This window comes from Cervus canadensis, chromosome 30 (genome assembly GCF_019320065.1).
Source record: "Cervus canadensis isolate Bull #8, Minnesota chromosome 30, ASM1932006v1, whole genome shotgun sequence".
NCBI classification, from domain to species: domain Eukaryota; kingdom Metazoa; phylum Chordata; class Mammalia; order Artiodactyla; family Cervidae; genus Cervus; species Cervus canadensis.
The window spans coordinates 29,292,767-29,308,284 of record NC_057415.1 but is presented as its reverse complement, the minus strand read 5'-3'; the positions used below and the strand labels follow the sequence as shown (position 1 = coordinate 29,308,284).

General features: G+C 45.5%; 1 protein-coding gene across 1 annotated transcript; it reads right to left on the bottom strand.

The window, feature by feature from the left end:
• Window positions 1-8,251: 8,251 nt before the first annotated feature.
• LOC122432060 (mitochondrial import receptor subunit TOM40 homolog) lies at window positions 8,252-9,903 on the bottom strand. Its single transcript, XM_043453780.1, has one exon. It carries the CDS (start codon window positions 9,833-9,835, stop codon window positions 8,750-8,752), a length of 1,086 nt encoding a protein of 361 aa, XP_043309715.1. The 5' UTR covers window positions 9,836-9,903; the 3' UTR covers window positions 8,252-8,749.
• Between the last annotated feature and the right edge of the window lie 5,615 nt (window positions 9,904-15,518).

Sequence of the window (15,518 nt, the reverse complement as noted above, 5' to 3'; positions counted from 1 at the left end):
TAGTTGGGGAAGCTAAAATCCCACAGGACAGAGGACTACTAAGATTCCGTGCTACAACTGCTGAGCCTGTGAGCCACAACGAGATCCCGTGTGCTGCAACTAAGACCCAGCACAGCCAAAATAAGTATTTTAAAATATAATAATAAAACAGAAAGTTCTTTATTGGCTGATCACATAACGGCTAGCCCTTGGTCCAGAATCTGGTTTGTGCGAATGATTGTAGGTAGGAATCGGCTTTTCACTTCCCATGCAACCAAGGAAAATGGATTATAGCTTATATTGTTGTAAATCATTTAAATGTCCTTCACCTACGGATTCTGGAATCATTTTTAAGGAATGTGGGGGCAGTGAGTGCCCTTTCTGGAATCTGAAGTGAGACTCACATTTGCCCTGCGTTCTTTTTTCTTTCCACCATCTTCACCATGGAACCTGGGGAAGGGACCCTTCTCTGCAGACTGGCCATCCTCCTTCTGCACATAAACAGACCCAGAAGGAGGAGCTGTAACACATATGAGAGTGAGCTAGTATATTGGTTGAACGCTTCTTCTTGGAAAGCAGAAACCTGAACAAGTCAACTGAGGCAACATAGGAAATTTATTGGCTCAAATGATTTGGAAACTCAGGGATAATGCTGATTTTAGATGCCAGGTTATCAACCCCAGTGAAAATGAGGTATTCTGATTACTCTGGCAGAGACATCTTTGGGAAGTGTACTTAGATTTGCCTTGCTGGACTAGCAAAGAAAATTGCACTATTGCCTGTCATATTTTATTATATATTGTAAAAATCATGTGGAAACTGATGTTACTTCTATTTTATTGTCTGCTTTTGTCTTCCTTTCCCTCCTTTTTTGTGGTTTGGGTATAGATTCTTCAGGGCTTCCCTGGTGGCTCAGACGGTGGGGAGTCCACCTGCAATGCAGGAGACCTGGGTTCGATCCCTGGGTTGGGAAGATCCCCTGGAGGAGGGCATGGCAACCCACTCCAGTATTCTTGCCTGGAGAATCCCATGGACAGAGGAGCCTGGTGGGCTACAGCTCATGGGGTCACAAAGAGTCGGACATGACTGAGCGACTAAGCACGACACAGCACACAGATCCTTAAATATCCTCAAATATGTTACATGCTTTCTATTTCACTCATCACGGTGCTGCGTACATCACATGCCCATCTTTGAACCATTTACCATGACCAGAGGGATGAGCATATTCGTTGGTCAGCCTGGACCACATGACCACTCTTGAGTTGAGAGCAGAGTGGCATCACCATTCACAGTTGTATCAGGACCACATGACCAGGGGAGGATGCAGGGAGCAAACAACGTGTATCTATTGTACCCATCCTTGTATTGTATCTTTTCTGTTGAGAAATGTAATTGTTATGACTAAACTGATTCCTTCTGGCTAATTCCTTTCCTCTTTTGCCAGCTGGTCAGAATCTTTTCATGTTTATCCTCCAATAAAAGGCAACAGTTAAATTCTGAAAGAGATGGGAATACCAGACCACCTGACCTGCCTCTTGAGAAACCTGTATGCAGGTCAGGAAGCAACAGTTAGAACTGGACAGGGAACAACAGACTGGTTCCAAATAGGAAAAGGAGTACGTCAAGGCTGTATATTGTCACCCTGCTTATTTAAATTATATGCAGAGTACATCATGAGAAACGCTGGGCTGGAAGAAGCACAAGCTGGAATCAAGATTGCCAGGAGAAATATCAATAACCTCAGATATGCAGATGACACCACCCTTATGGCAGAAAGTGAAGAGGAACTAAAAAGCCTCTTGATGAAAGTGAAAGAGGAGAGTGAAAAAGTTGGCTTAAAGCTCAACATTCAGAAAACTAAGATCATGTCATCTGGTCCCATCACTTCATGGCAGATAGATGGGGAAACAGTGGAAAGAGTGTCAGACTTTATTTTATTTTTTGGGCTCCAAAATCACTGCAGATGGTGATTGCAGCCATGAAATTAAAAGATGCTTACTCCTTGGAAGGAAAGTTATGACCAACCTAGATAGCATACTAAAAAGCAGAGACATACTTTGCCAACAAAGGTCCATCTAGTCAAGGCTATGGTTTTTCCAGTGGTCATGTATAGATGTGAGAGTTGGACTGTGAAGAAATCTGAGTGCCAAAGAATTGATGCTTTTGAACTGTGGGGTTGGAGAAGACTCTTGAGAGTTTCTTGGACTGCAAGGAGATCCAACTAGTCCATCCTAAAGGAGATCAGCCCTGGGTGTTCATTGGAAGGACTGATGCTGAAGCTGAAACTCCATACTTTGGCCACCTGATGAGAAGAGCTGACTCATTGGAAAAGACCCTGATGCTGGGAGGGATTGGGGGCAGGAGGAGAAGGGGACAACAGGGGATGAGATGGCTGGATGGTATCACCGACTTGATGGACATGAGTTTGAGTAAACTCCGGGAATTGGTGATGGACAGGGAGGCCTGGCGTGCTGCAATTCATGGGGTCGCAAAGAGTCAGACAGGACTGAGTGACTGAACTGAACTGAACTGAAACCCTTAAATGTTCTTGAGAAGTTACAGTGTTTCATAGCCTTTACAAACTTAGCAATGAGAAAAACAATCTCCATTTCCATTAAATTTTTTTCCAGGCAGAATTTCTAAATCTTTTGTTATCTTCCTACATCTGATCAACAGTGTTTTATTTCTTTCCTGCCTTTTTCTAGTTCAGAATTCCAAGTGGAGCTGATGCGAAAGATATAGTGTAGGGTACTGGTGAAAAAAAATATGAATTTCTGAGTCAACTGACTTGTATTCAAATCCCACTCCAACCACTAGACCAGCAGTTGTTACTGTTGTTGTTCAGTCACTAAGTCACGTCTGACTGTCTGTGACCCCGTGCGCTGTAGCCGGTCAGGCTTCTCTGTCCATGGTTCTCCAGGCAAGAATACTGGACGGGGTTGCCATTTCCTTCTCCAGGGGATCTTCCTGGACCAGGGATTGAACCTGTGTCTCCTGCACTGGCAGGTGGATTCTTTACCCCCAGGGGAGCCTGGACCAGGCATGTTTTTGTAAAAGCCCACTGCTCAGTGTCTCTCTAGCAGTGGTTAGGGAAATGCAAATATAAATGCTATTCTTTTCATGTGTGTTGGCAAAATTATAAAATATCGGTGTAATATACATCTGTTTTTTTTTCCCTTGCCTTGCATCAGTTTTTTCTGTTTTATAGCAAATATACCACATATGTTTTCTATCTAGCCCTATCTTAATTCAGATAAACTCCTGGGCTGCTCAGTCAGATGAGCCAAGAAATTCCCTTTTTAATTTAAACCACTCTGGGTTAGTTATCTATTACTTAAAGAGAATTGCAACTCACATAATTGATCATTTCTATTTCTCCTGAAGGTATGGGGAAGGTAACGATCAGGCAGCTGATAGCACATTGACTCTAGGGGACTCCTTTCTGCAATGCTAGTTGTATCAGTCAGGTTTATAACTTTTTCCAGGAAGCCTCCTGTATTAAGTCTGTAGAGACTGTAGAAAGCCATCACACTGAAGGCTATCTGATGAATGGGACTTAATGTTGGGCATGGGTGGATCTGATCTGCACAAGAGATGTTCCGGATCAGACACTGTGTGTGTACCACATCACATCCTTGTGTTTTCTCAGACTACTTTTTACTCCAGCCAGTTTTGTAGCAACTAGGTTTGTACAAACATATTCTGACAGTGTCTCACTTCATGTGCATAAGTCTTCCTGCCCTGGGACTTCTCTAAAGCTGCACTGTGAGATGGCCATGGAAATCCAGTCAGGCACATGGAATCTGAAAGGGCAGGGAAGTTAAAGTCAACTGGTGTCTCTTTTCTAATGGGGGATGAGAGCTGGTGGGTAAATGAGGCATATTCCACGTGGCTCCTCGGAGGGGCTGAGTGGGTCAAGCCCTGCTAACACAGCAGTGACCAACTTGATAATATAGCCTGGAACAGGCATTCACTCTTGGCCTCATTTTTCTGAATCACTTCCCAAATAAACTGCTTGCTTACCAGCCCTTGTCTCAGGTTCTGTTTTTGAAGGAGAATCCAGAATCACCACAATTTGAATGAGAGTCCCAAATTTAATCCAAGTTTCCTCCAGTGTTACCTGCATGTATAGGTACCATGGAGCACAACATGGGTAATGACCAAAAATTTTTGCCTCTTGTCCCAGACTACATGAGTCTACAAACATTGATCTCAAATTCTTTTTCTCCAGCTTACACAATCAATGTCCACTGAGAGAAAAGTCCCTCAGTGGTCACATTCCAGTACTGTCACTGATGCCAGTGCTTGGGGGACAACAGCTATCTGCTCTGCAAGAGATACCCAAGGTGCAGACCCCAACTCTCCAGGTCCCAAGTGGCTCTGCGCGCCCTTGGCTCTTCTCTTTGTTGGATCCAAACAGCAATGAAGAGAAGATTCTCCTTCCTGTCTGGGTTACGCTTAATTCCCAGGTCCAGTACCCTGCAAGCAATATTCTCACGTCTCCTTTTGTTTCTGCCTGCAGCCCAGAGACATCAAACCAGACCCATAGTTCATGGGCTGGGTCAGGGAGCCATGCGCAAGACAGATCCCAAATCCTTCATTTCATCTGCATCACTCTCAGACACTTTCCTAACCTTCTCCACTCACTACTTCCGGGTAACCCCATAATTCAGAAAGCCCCTTCCTCAGTGGTTCTTCGGTTATAGCCTGTCCCCTTCTTTGATTCATCAGGATGGTCTAAAACTCAGCAGTGGAAATATCTTAGGTGCAAATGGAGTCCTTGCTCTTTCCTGCCCCAATATTATCCTCAGAAATGAACTTCACAGCGAAAACACCAACATTAAAATAGAGTAAAACATGAACAAAATCCTTCTAGTTATAGACTGTGATTCCAACTGCAATTAAGGATTTCCAAGCCTTTCTAGCCTCTGATGACCAACTAAGGTTATGTTTCCTTTTATAATTTAAAGTAAAATGACCCTGGACTTACCTGGTGGTCAGTGGATAAGAATCCTCCCGCCATTGCAGGGGACGTGAGTTTGATCCCTAGTCCGGGAAGATGCTACCTGCTGTGGAGACACTAGGCCTGTGCTCCACAACTGCTGAGCCCAAGTGCGGCAGCTACAGAACCTCTGATGTCCTAGAGCCCAAGCTCCACAAGCAAGGCCACCGCAATGAGAAGCCTGTGCTCCAGAAAAAGGAGTGGCCCCTACTCCCCACAGCTAGAGAAAAGTGTGCACACCGATGAAAACCCAGTGTAACCAATAATAAATAAATAAAAACCTTTGTGGAAGTGAAAAGTAAAATGATCCTCAGTCCTCACCCTTTGAAGACCCTTCCTCTGCAGAGTCTTCCTCACCAACCCAACTCTGGGAGTCAAAGGGTCACTCGCATGCTCTACATATTGGTTCTCTGCTTGTGTTCCTCAGCCGTTCACCTCCGAGCTGACCTTCTCCAGGACGCCCTGTTCTCCACGTAGGCTCGCAAGAGCCGAAGGGGCCTATCAACTGGATTTAATCAATTTGGTAACACAGCTCTTTGTTGTTTTTAATGTATATAAGAGAACAGGTGGTCACTCAAAGAAGCTCGAGGTAAGGACAGATTGCTACTCCTATGCACCTCACTGCCATATTACAGTGAAAGCAAGTCTCAGACCAAGTTCTGCCCCAGAGCAGACGGTCACTAACAAGCAGGCATAAAACAGCTCCCACTGTCTGTTCTGGAAGCTTGATGAAGCCACAGCCTCTGTCTGGCCTTTTGGATGGTCCAATGAACACCTTGCCTAAACTTCTGTTCACTAGAGACAAGAGCCAAGACAGAAGAGGCAGGGTTCTGTCAGCCTTTCAGTCAAATATCCGACACGGACATCCCACATCCATGGAGGCCCACCGGCGGTGCATGTGGAACCTTAGCAGTCCAGTCTGCTGAGGGCGGTGGGACACTTGGCTCTCTGGATTCTGACATCCTGATTGTGAAGAGAGGATAAAGTTTATTTTAGCTAGTCCACATATTAAGAACACTTTTTTTTTTAGCATTCTTAGAAACAACTTTACTATAAATTTTCTCTTCTTTTACGTGTTTAAATTGAACTATGTTTGACAAAGAGTCCTTTTAATTTCACTAAAAGGAGCCCATTTCTGAAATTTGTTATGCCGATCAACAGGATATCATTTTCCACAGTAAAAAAACAAACAAACAAACAATTTTTTACATTCCGTGTGCAAATTAGCAAAGCTGTGTATGACTATGGATTGAGATACAGAGGCACTGGTGGATGGACTTTATATGAGAATGCTAGGTAACCACCCCAGCTGCTCATAAAGTTAAAGTTGAAACCAACTGGCACATATATAAGACCTCACTGTCTATGTGGAAGTGTTTTAAAGTAAAATACTGTCTTCATTATAGATCCCCAAACCTCAAGGTCTAAGGCTCCCAATCTCTTGGATTCCACAGACTGACCACTGGACCCAACAGTTGCATGTTTTTCAGACTGTAAATTGAGACCCGTTAACAGGTCATAATATGAAGTCAGTGGGATATGACCAACATTAAAAACAATGACAAAGACCTTCCCTGGTGGTCCAGTGGTTAAGACTTCGCCTTGCAATGCAGGGGGTATGGGCTTGATCCCTGGCTGGGGAGCTAAAATCCCACATGCTTTGTGGCCAAAAAATCAAAACATAAAACAGAAGCAACATTGTAACATATTCAATAAAGACTTTAAAAATGGTCCGCATCAAAAAGATCTTAAAAAAAAATAACAAATGACAAAGATATAGCTGATTCACTTCCTTGTACAGCAGAAACACACATTGTAAAGCAATTATACTCCAATAAAAAATAAAAACAATGACATTATATAGAAACATCAGCATAGTAAGAATAGGTGTGGCTCTGTGAAATTTGTTTGTTAGATACTTGTGGCATGTGTTCACTGGAATACTATGTAAAATTTAAAGTATCTTTTTAAATATCTTTTTAATCGAAAAAGGTGAAATTACATTTCACAAGGTTTGTGTTATTTACTCTTTGAATTCCAGTGGTCTGCTCTAGCTACACATTTAGGCAAAACATTTCTCACCTCTTCAAGGGCATGGTTCTGGACAAAGATACCCACTTACATCACTGGACAGAATACTTGGCACCTTGATCTGCAGCATCAGCATTCAGATTTATGGTGACTTCACTGCCGTGGCCAAGGACAATGACTGGGTACTTGCTTTATATTTATGTAACAACAGAGCCAGTCCTCGCAATTTTCCAAAAACAAAAAGGAATCACTTCCAGAAATTCTGAGAGCTCTCTCAGCACCACCCCCAACCCCAAACTAAAAGCTGTCAGCAACCTTCCAGTGGCAATTGCAGCAAAGAAAAAAGAGATTTACTAGGTACCAGCATCATGAGTTTATTCAAAACACATACCCTTTAACCAAATGTTTTCCTTTATATCAAATAAACTGAAAAGAATGATTGAAGGTTTTCTGATGATTGCATTGCCTCCTTCTCTGCTTGCACACGATGACTAGTGTTCAGAGGGAAATCTGTCATCAGCAACCGAATTCTGTCAGGCGTTTTTAAGAACCTTCTGGTGGAAAGGCAGCCCTACCCCAAGGAGAGATTTTTGACTTTCGATAGCATTTCTGTTAACTAAGTCATCAATGCTCCAAGATCCTGCAGAAGAATTGAAAAACGGAGTTTGCAGAGATGAGTGTGTCTACATGATTCTTTGAATGTAAGTTTCTGTGAACTTAGTAATATGACAAAAATTTACAGTATTGGCTGCTAATGTGGCTGTTGTTCAGTTGCTAAGTAGTGTCTGACTCTGCAACCCCATGGACTGCAGCAGGTCTGGCTTCCCTGTCCTTCACTATCTCCTGGAGTTTGCTTAAACTCATGTCTGTTGACTAGGTGATGCCATCCAACCATCTCATCTTCTGTCTCCCTCTTCTCCTCCTGCCCTCAATCTTTCCCAGCATCAGGGTCTTTTCCAGTGAATTGGCTCTTCATATCAGGTGCCAAAGTACTGGAACTTCAGCTTCAGCATCAGTCCTTCCAATGAATATTCAGGGTTGATTTCCTTTGGGACTGACTGGCTTGATCTCTTTGCAGTCCAAGGGACTCTCAAGAGTCTTCTCCAGCACCACAATTTGAAAGCATCTATTTTTTGGCTCTCAGACTTCTTTATGGTCCAACTCTCACATCCATACATGACTACTGGAAAAACCATAGCTTTGACTACATGGACTTTTGTCAGCAAAGTGATGCTGTTCTGTTATTTTTTTTTTTTTTTGTAAAATGTCCCGGTTCTTCCATAACTTATAAACATGATTTATACTGAGGGGTGGATGGGAAAGCGGGCACAGGCGGGGTGACTGGGGACGCACCTCTCCTTGCTGCCCCCTTGGGGCTGGGCCCATTTGGCCATTTCGGGGGACGGGGACACCCCAACACCTCCCTGAGGTTGTCTGACCGCCTCTGCCCTTGGTGCTCAGAATCCCGTAGGCCCCTTGACTCCAGAATCGCTTCCTGGACCCCAAGCCCACTGGGCACGCGGCCCCTTGTCCTCCACATCCTGCCGTGCCCGTCCTTCGGAGAATCCCCCCTCAGCTGCTGGGGTGCTGGGTCCCCTCCTTTCCGCTGCCCCCTGACCCCCGAGGAGGGAGGGAAGGGAGGGGGAGGGGGGCTCAGGTCTCCCCTCCGTGGCAGGGGGAGGGGGAGGTGGGATCAGAAGGAGAAAGGGTGAGGAAGGCAGGGCCTGCGGGGGCTCAGCCAATGGTGAGGCCGAAGCCGCACTGGAACTTGTTCTTTCGGTGATTCAGGAAGGCCCCGAGGGCCAGCGTCAGGGGCAGCGGCGGGAGCTTCTTCTCCAGCGTGGCGCCCACGATCCAGTTGCTGTCCACAGAGCCTTTGAAGAGGAGGTTGGCCTTGGGCAGGTCCAGCTGGTACCCGAAGGAGACACTTGTGTCCTGCATCCTTGTGCTGGCCTCGAACTCCACACCCACCTGCAGCTGGTCACTGGCTTTGTGATAGTACGTTGCATGCATGCCCGCCTGGCCCAGTGTTACTGTCGCCAACCAGTTGTTCAATGTATACTTCCCAGCTAGTGACATGACAGTGCCCTCCTCCCCGGGCCGCCGGTGGTAGACCAGCTCTCCGCCCAGGGCCAGACACGGCGTGATGCTCTGGAGGTAGTGGGCCACGAGGATTCTTGAACCCACCAGAACGTCTGGGTTCCCCAAAGTGATGGCTGCTGTGAAGTCGGAACCCCAGTACTCCCCATCCACCTGCCAGTTCACAAACTTCGACTGCTGGGTCTGGATGGCCATCTTGGACCTGAGGCCAGGGCCCAGCTGATGAATGACCTGAGCATTGAGGCTGCCACTATTGTCCATGTCACCCACCAGCACGGGGAATGCCTCTGTGGGACTCAGCTGCTTCGTCCCCACATATGTGACCCCGAAGTGGTAGTTGGACTCCCCAATTGTGCTGAGGGCTACTGTGTGGTTCACCTGGAAATGATTACTCAACCCTTTGTTGACTGTGAGCTTGACACCTTCCATCTGAATAGGAAACAGCTCCTTGCACTTCCGGTGGCACTCCTCGAACGTGCCCGGGTTGGGCAGGCAGCCGCAGGCCCCATCGTCCCCGGTCCCTCCAGAGCTGGCAGCCGCAGTCCCGGGGGTCCGTTCGGAACCTCGACCTGTGCCAGCTCCAGCGCCCAGGCCTCCCCCGAGTGGCGGCAACGTGAAGCCGGGAGGAGAGGGCGGAGGTGGCGGCAGTCCCACGAGGGGAGGCGCAGGCGGCGGCGGCGGCCCTGCGGGCGGCGAGCTAGCGGCCAATACGTTCCCCATGGTCGCGCGCGGTAGCGCCTCCTCCTGGTCCGGGCTCCGCTCCCACCCCGTGGGCCACGCGCAACCGAACCCGCTGCCGCCGCCGCCGCCACCGTCCAGCAAAGTGATGTCTGCTTTTTTGTATGCTGTCTAGGTTTGTCATGGCTTTCCTTGCAAGAGCGAGCATATTTTAATTTCATGGCTGCAGTCACCATCTGCACTGATTTTGGATTCCAAGAAAATAAAATCTCTCATTGCTTCCACTTTTTCCCCTTTTACTTGCCATGAAGTATTGGCTTCTAATATTAAAATATAAATATATGTATGGATGTGTATTAAAGGTAGTTGGAGAATATGATGTGTTAAAAGGGATGAATGAAAAGCCAGTTTGTTCTATAGCCCAGTGGAAGGATATACAGTTTACTGGGTGGAAAACATGCCTAATAATGAGTGGAAAATGCTGAGAGAAGGAGCTCCCCAAGGAGGGCAAATAGAGAAACTAGAGGGGAAAGAATCTGTGATGCCTGGGGCAGAAGTCTGGGAGTCAAATAATCTATGGGCTATAGACCATTTGACTCTGGGTTGGGGTGTATGCAAAGGCCTTTGTCTGAGAGAAGCAGAAATAATGCAATTTATGATGAGGGAGCCTTGTGGACCAGTGATACAGGAAGGAACTCAGAGGGTGGCAGGGATGAGTCATGGCAAGTTGTGGTTCCAGAACTGAGGAGAGGGCTTGAGAGCCCTAAAGAAGCACTTCACGCTTAGAGCGGTCGGCAGATAACTGGAGTCCTCAGTGAGTGCATCGCTGCAGTGTGAGAAATAGCCTATTTTTCAAAAGCCCAGTCTCCTGTTCCAGCAAACAAAATAGTCCAGTTCTTATAAAGTTCTCACAACTGACACTTTTTCCCCACTGCAAAGTCAGAAAAATGTGAGAAATGATTGTCTTGTATAGTTTGGATTTTTTGATATGTGCCCTGGTGGCTCAGATGGTAAAGAATCTGCCTGCAATGAGGGAGACTCCAGTTCGATCCCTGGGTTGAGAAGATCCCCTGGAGGAGGAAATGGCTACCCGCTCCAGTATTCTTGCCTGGAGAATCCCATGGACAGAGAAGCCTGGTGGGCTACAGTCCATAGGGTTGCAAAGAGTCGGATATAATTGAACAATTAGCACTTTCACACTTTCATAAGAAATGAAATTGAAATTCCAAAATTAAATACATTTTAGTTTCTTCAACATACAGTGTGCAGCAAATAATGCAACGTACTGCCAGCCTGTTGAGTTTATCCTTAGACCAATGTGGTCCCCTGCCGTTGTGTTGGCTGCTGAGTGAGTAGGGCAGAGGGCATGGAAATAGTGTCAGAGAACTGTGGGTTTGCAAGAGTCATGATGATAGAGGTCAGGGGCAGCCCTAGGCACTGGACCATCTGCCTTCACATCTCCGCTCTGCACTTTCATCCACTGGAAATCTAGGGCAGGCCACCTGGAGTTTAATTATTTAAATTGGCTGGCCTGTGCAGGCCTCCAACCCCCATATGATTTCTCAGATCTCTGCTAGTTTTATCTAAGATGCATAGAGATGAAGAATATAGGCTCTGGGCCTGGGCATAAATTCTGACTCTGCCCCTCACCAGCCATGAGATCTTAGGGCATTTAAGCAACCTTTCTATGACTCAATGTCTTCAGTTGTGAAACGGGAATAATAACAGTTGCAATAATAAGTTGCTTCAGTCGTGTCTCACTCTTTGCGACCCCATGGACTACAGCCCACCAGGTTCCTCTGTCCGTGGGCTTCTCCAGGCAAGAACACTGAAGTGGATTGCCATGCCTTCCTCCAGGGGATCTTCCTGACCCAGGGATCGAACCTGCACCTCCTGTGTCTCCTGCATTGGCAGGTGGATTCTTTACCACTGAGACACCTGGGAAACCGCTTGGCCCATCCTAGGTATTCATTAGGAGTCTGTGGAGGGACTTTGCTGATGGTCCAGTGATTAAGGATCAGCCTTCTAATGCAGCAGAGTTGGGTTAGATCCCCTCGTTGAGAAAACAAGATCCCACAAACTTGGAAGCAACTAAGCCTGTGCACTGCAACTATTAATAGAAGCCAACTATTAACAATGAAGAGCCCAGCTGCTGCAACTAAGACCCGACACATAATAACTAAATATTAGTCAAATAAATATAATTTTTAAAAGAGGCTATTGAGCACAGGCATGAATGAATACCTGTAGTCTAATTCAATGGCTTGCCACACAGATATTGGCTGGCTGTAGCTTTCCAAATTTGCCAAATGCACTTGTACTTGTCCGCATCTCACACACCTCTAGATGGGATATAGACATTGTCTCCTGCTTCCTCGCCTATTCGTGCCCTGCTCACGAACTGAAAGGGAAAGCTTATACAACATGGGACCCTGAGAGCCTCAGGGAGCACCTCTTCATTCCTCCTTTGGTACACTAGGGAGTCATAATATCCCCAAAGTCTGGAAATCCAAGGACACTAATTGATTATAGACACAAGTCAAATCACCCTTCATCCCTTTCTCCGTGAATATTTCTGGTGGAGAGCAGTCCCCACTGGCATTTGCTGCAATAAGTGGGCAGGCCCTAAGAGCAGGCAGGCTCCCCGTTAACCCAGAGCCCGTCTATCTGCCGCCTGGGTGGCAGTGGCCGTTCCGCCCCTTCATAAACATTAAGACACGAAATAATGGAATGTTTAGTCTGAGTAATACATTAAGGAAATCAATTAGGCCCACATGCAACTTTCTAAGATTTTAATTACAGTACTTAGGGTACCACACTAGAGCAGTTTGTCAGGAACATAATTTGTTAATGAATAACAACTGACACAGTGAATTAGTTGGGATTGTAATTAGCTCTTGCTAGCCATCCATTGGAACCCTGATCAAAAGCCAGTCAGTGAAAGAGGGAGAAATCAGCTGTAAATGATAACCCCGACAGCTCTATCGGGGCTGTCTCCCTGATGCTGGCGCACCCACAGAGGCCTGGCTAAGACCACGTGCAGAGTTTAACTCAACTGAGGTCAAGGAGCAGCCTCTGCCCCACCTGGGAGCCTGTTAGAAATGCAGACTCTCGGGCCCCCACCCCAGACCTGTCCAATTTTAAGCATCTGCATTTTCAGATGCCCAGGTGATTTCTGAGCATACTGAAGTTTAAGAAGCACTGTCAGGGTGAAAAGAGCAGAGGTTCAAAGTCAAACAGATCTTACTGTAACTCTTGACACATTCACCTGCTCACTAGAGGTATGTGAAAGTGAAAAGTGAAAGTGAAGTCGCTCAGTCGTGTCCGACTCTTTGCGACCCCATGGACTGTAGCCTACCAGGCTCCTCCATCCTTGGGATTTTCCAGGCAAGAATACTGGAGTGGGTTGCCATTACACTAGAGGTATATCTTTGGGCAATTGCTAAGTCATTTTGAGCCTCTGTGTCCTTATCAGAAAGTCGCACCTACTAATACCTGTAATGGGGGGTCCTTGCCCTGGCTAGCAATAGCATATCCATGGACCTAGCACACAGCAGGTGGACAGTGAACGAGGGCTTAGGAGAAACCCAGAAAGGCCTCCTGAAACCTGGGCCTGACTCCACGTGGTGCCACGTGGGCCTCTGTCCGGGGTCACTCATGGGGGTCACGCCTTCATCCCTCCAGTCTTCCATTCCACAATGGGGACGGACTAGGAGAGAAGAGATAAAATATTACAAGTAAGTTAAATGAGTAGAGAAAATATTTTTAGGGATAAAATAAGGAAAATAGTGAAATTAGTCAAAGAATATGCTAAAGTTAGATTAAATTGATTTTATTTTTTTAAGGTGGCCAAATGACCAAATAGGAAAACACTGGTTGGCAATATGAAACACTTGGGAGGGTGCAGGGCCCAGATTGTTCTCTGTCTTCCCATGGGAGGGAGGATCCTGAGGAACAGGAAGGAAGTGGTGAGCATTCCTGCCAAGGTGGGGTTCATGCTACACTCTGGAGATCTGCGATCCATAGTTGAGGAGCAGTGTTTCAGGAAACACCTTTGACTCACCATGCACAATGGATATGTTCTTGATAGAGCATATGCAAGCTTAAAAATATGTACATCATCTGTCGATGGACAGCTTGGTTGCTTCCATATCCTGGTTATTGTAAATAGTGCTGCAATGAGCATTGGGATACATGTGTCTTTTAGAATTATGGTTTTCTTAGGGTATGTGTTATGAATGGATAAAGAAGACGTGGTATATATATGCAATGGAATATTACTTAGTCATGAAAAACAATGAATTTGAGTTAGTTCTAGTGAGGTGGACGAAACTAGAACCTTGTGATACAGAGTGAAGCAAGTCAGAAAGAGAAAAACAAATATACTATATTTATATATATATATAGGAAATCTAGAAAAATGGTATTGATGAACCTATTTGCAGGGAAGAAATGGAGATGTAGATGTAGAGACTGGACTTGTGGACACAGTGGGGGAAGGAGTGAGAGGGGTGAATGGAGAAAGCAGCATCACATATACACACTATCATGTGTAAAATGGACAGTGGCTGGGAAGTTGCTGGATAACACAGGGAGCCCTGCCTGGCAATCTGTGATGACCGAGAGGGGCGGGATGGGGGGGAAGGTAGGCTCAAGAGGGGAGATATATGTATAATTACGGCTGATTCATGTTGTTGTATGGCAGAAAGCAACACAATATTGTAAAAATTAAAAAAACAAACAAAAAATAGGTACATCAAAGCAATTTCCTCATTAGAGAATTTCCCTCTAAGCTTCCTCACCAAACTCAAGAGTGTCAGAAGGAACGCTTAGGTCAGCTGATTATTAGACCATGTGCTCAAACACAAGGATTACCACTGTGTCATGGCTTATACAGAAAATGGAAATATCCTTACAGCATATTATGGGTAGACTAAAGGGGTTCTGGGGTCACCTGTGTGGGATAGGGTAGAAAAATAATTTTTTTTACATCATGTAATTACAAGAAAAATTAAAAATTGAGAAAGATTTTTGACATACTGTTTGCATGAAATATCCAAATAGAGTATTGTCAGTTTTCAAAATGAGAAAATAAATGAGTTTGCTTCTGGAAATGTTAACTTTTTAACATCAGATTTGATGCTTGTCTATACTCAATTCCTAATCAAAACTTTTAATAACGATCTTTTCAAATTTTGGATATTCACCACCAATGAGAAATTTTGTTTGCATGAAGAGGTCATAAAAAGCTATTTAAATCATTGTTTTACAGCTATTTCAAAATTTGTAGTAATTGAAATTATAAAGGTCCATCTAGTCAGGGCTATGGTTTTTCCAGTAGTCATGTGTGGATGTGAGAGTTGGACTATAAAGAAAGCTGAGTGCAGAAGAATTGATGCTTTTGAATGGGGTGTTGGAGAAGACTCTTGAGGGTCCCTTGGACTGCAAGGAGATCCAACCAGTCCATCCTAAAGGAAATCAGTCCTGGGTGTTCATTGGAAGGACTGATGTTGAAGCTGAAGCTCCAATATTTTGGCCACCTGATGTGAAGAACATACTCATTTGAAAAGACTCTGATGTTGGGAAAGACTGGGGGCAGGAGGAGAAGGGGACGATGGAGGATGAGACGGCTGGATGGCATCACCAACTCAATGGACAAGAGTTTGTGGAAACTCTGGCAATTGGTGATGGACAGGGAGGCCTGATGTGCTGCGGTTCATGGGGT

Excerpts from the sequence above, each read along its gene's own strand:
- LOC122432060 (XM_043453780.1), bottom strand. The coding sequence starts at position 9,835 with ATGGGGAACGTATTGGCCGCTAGCTCGCCGCCCGCAGGGCCGCCGCCG.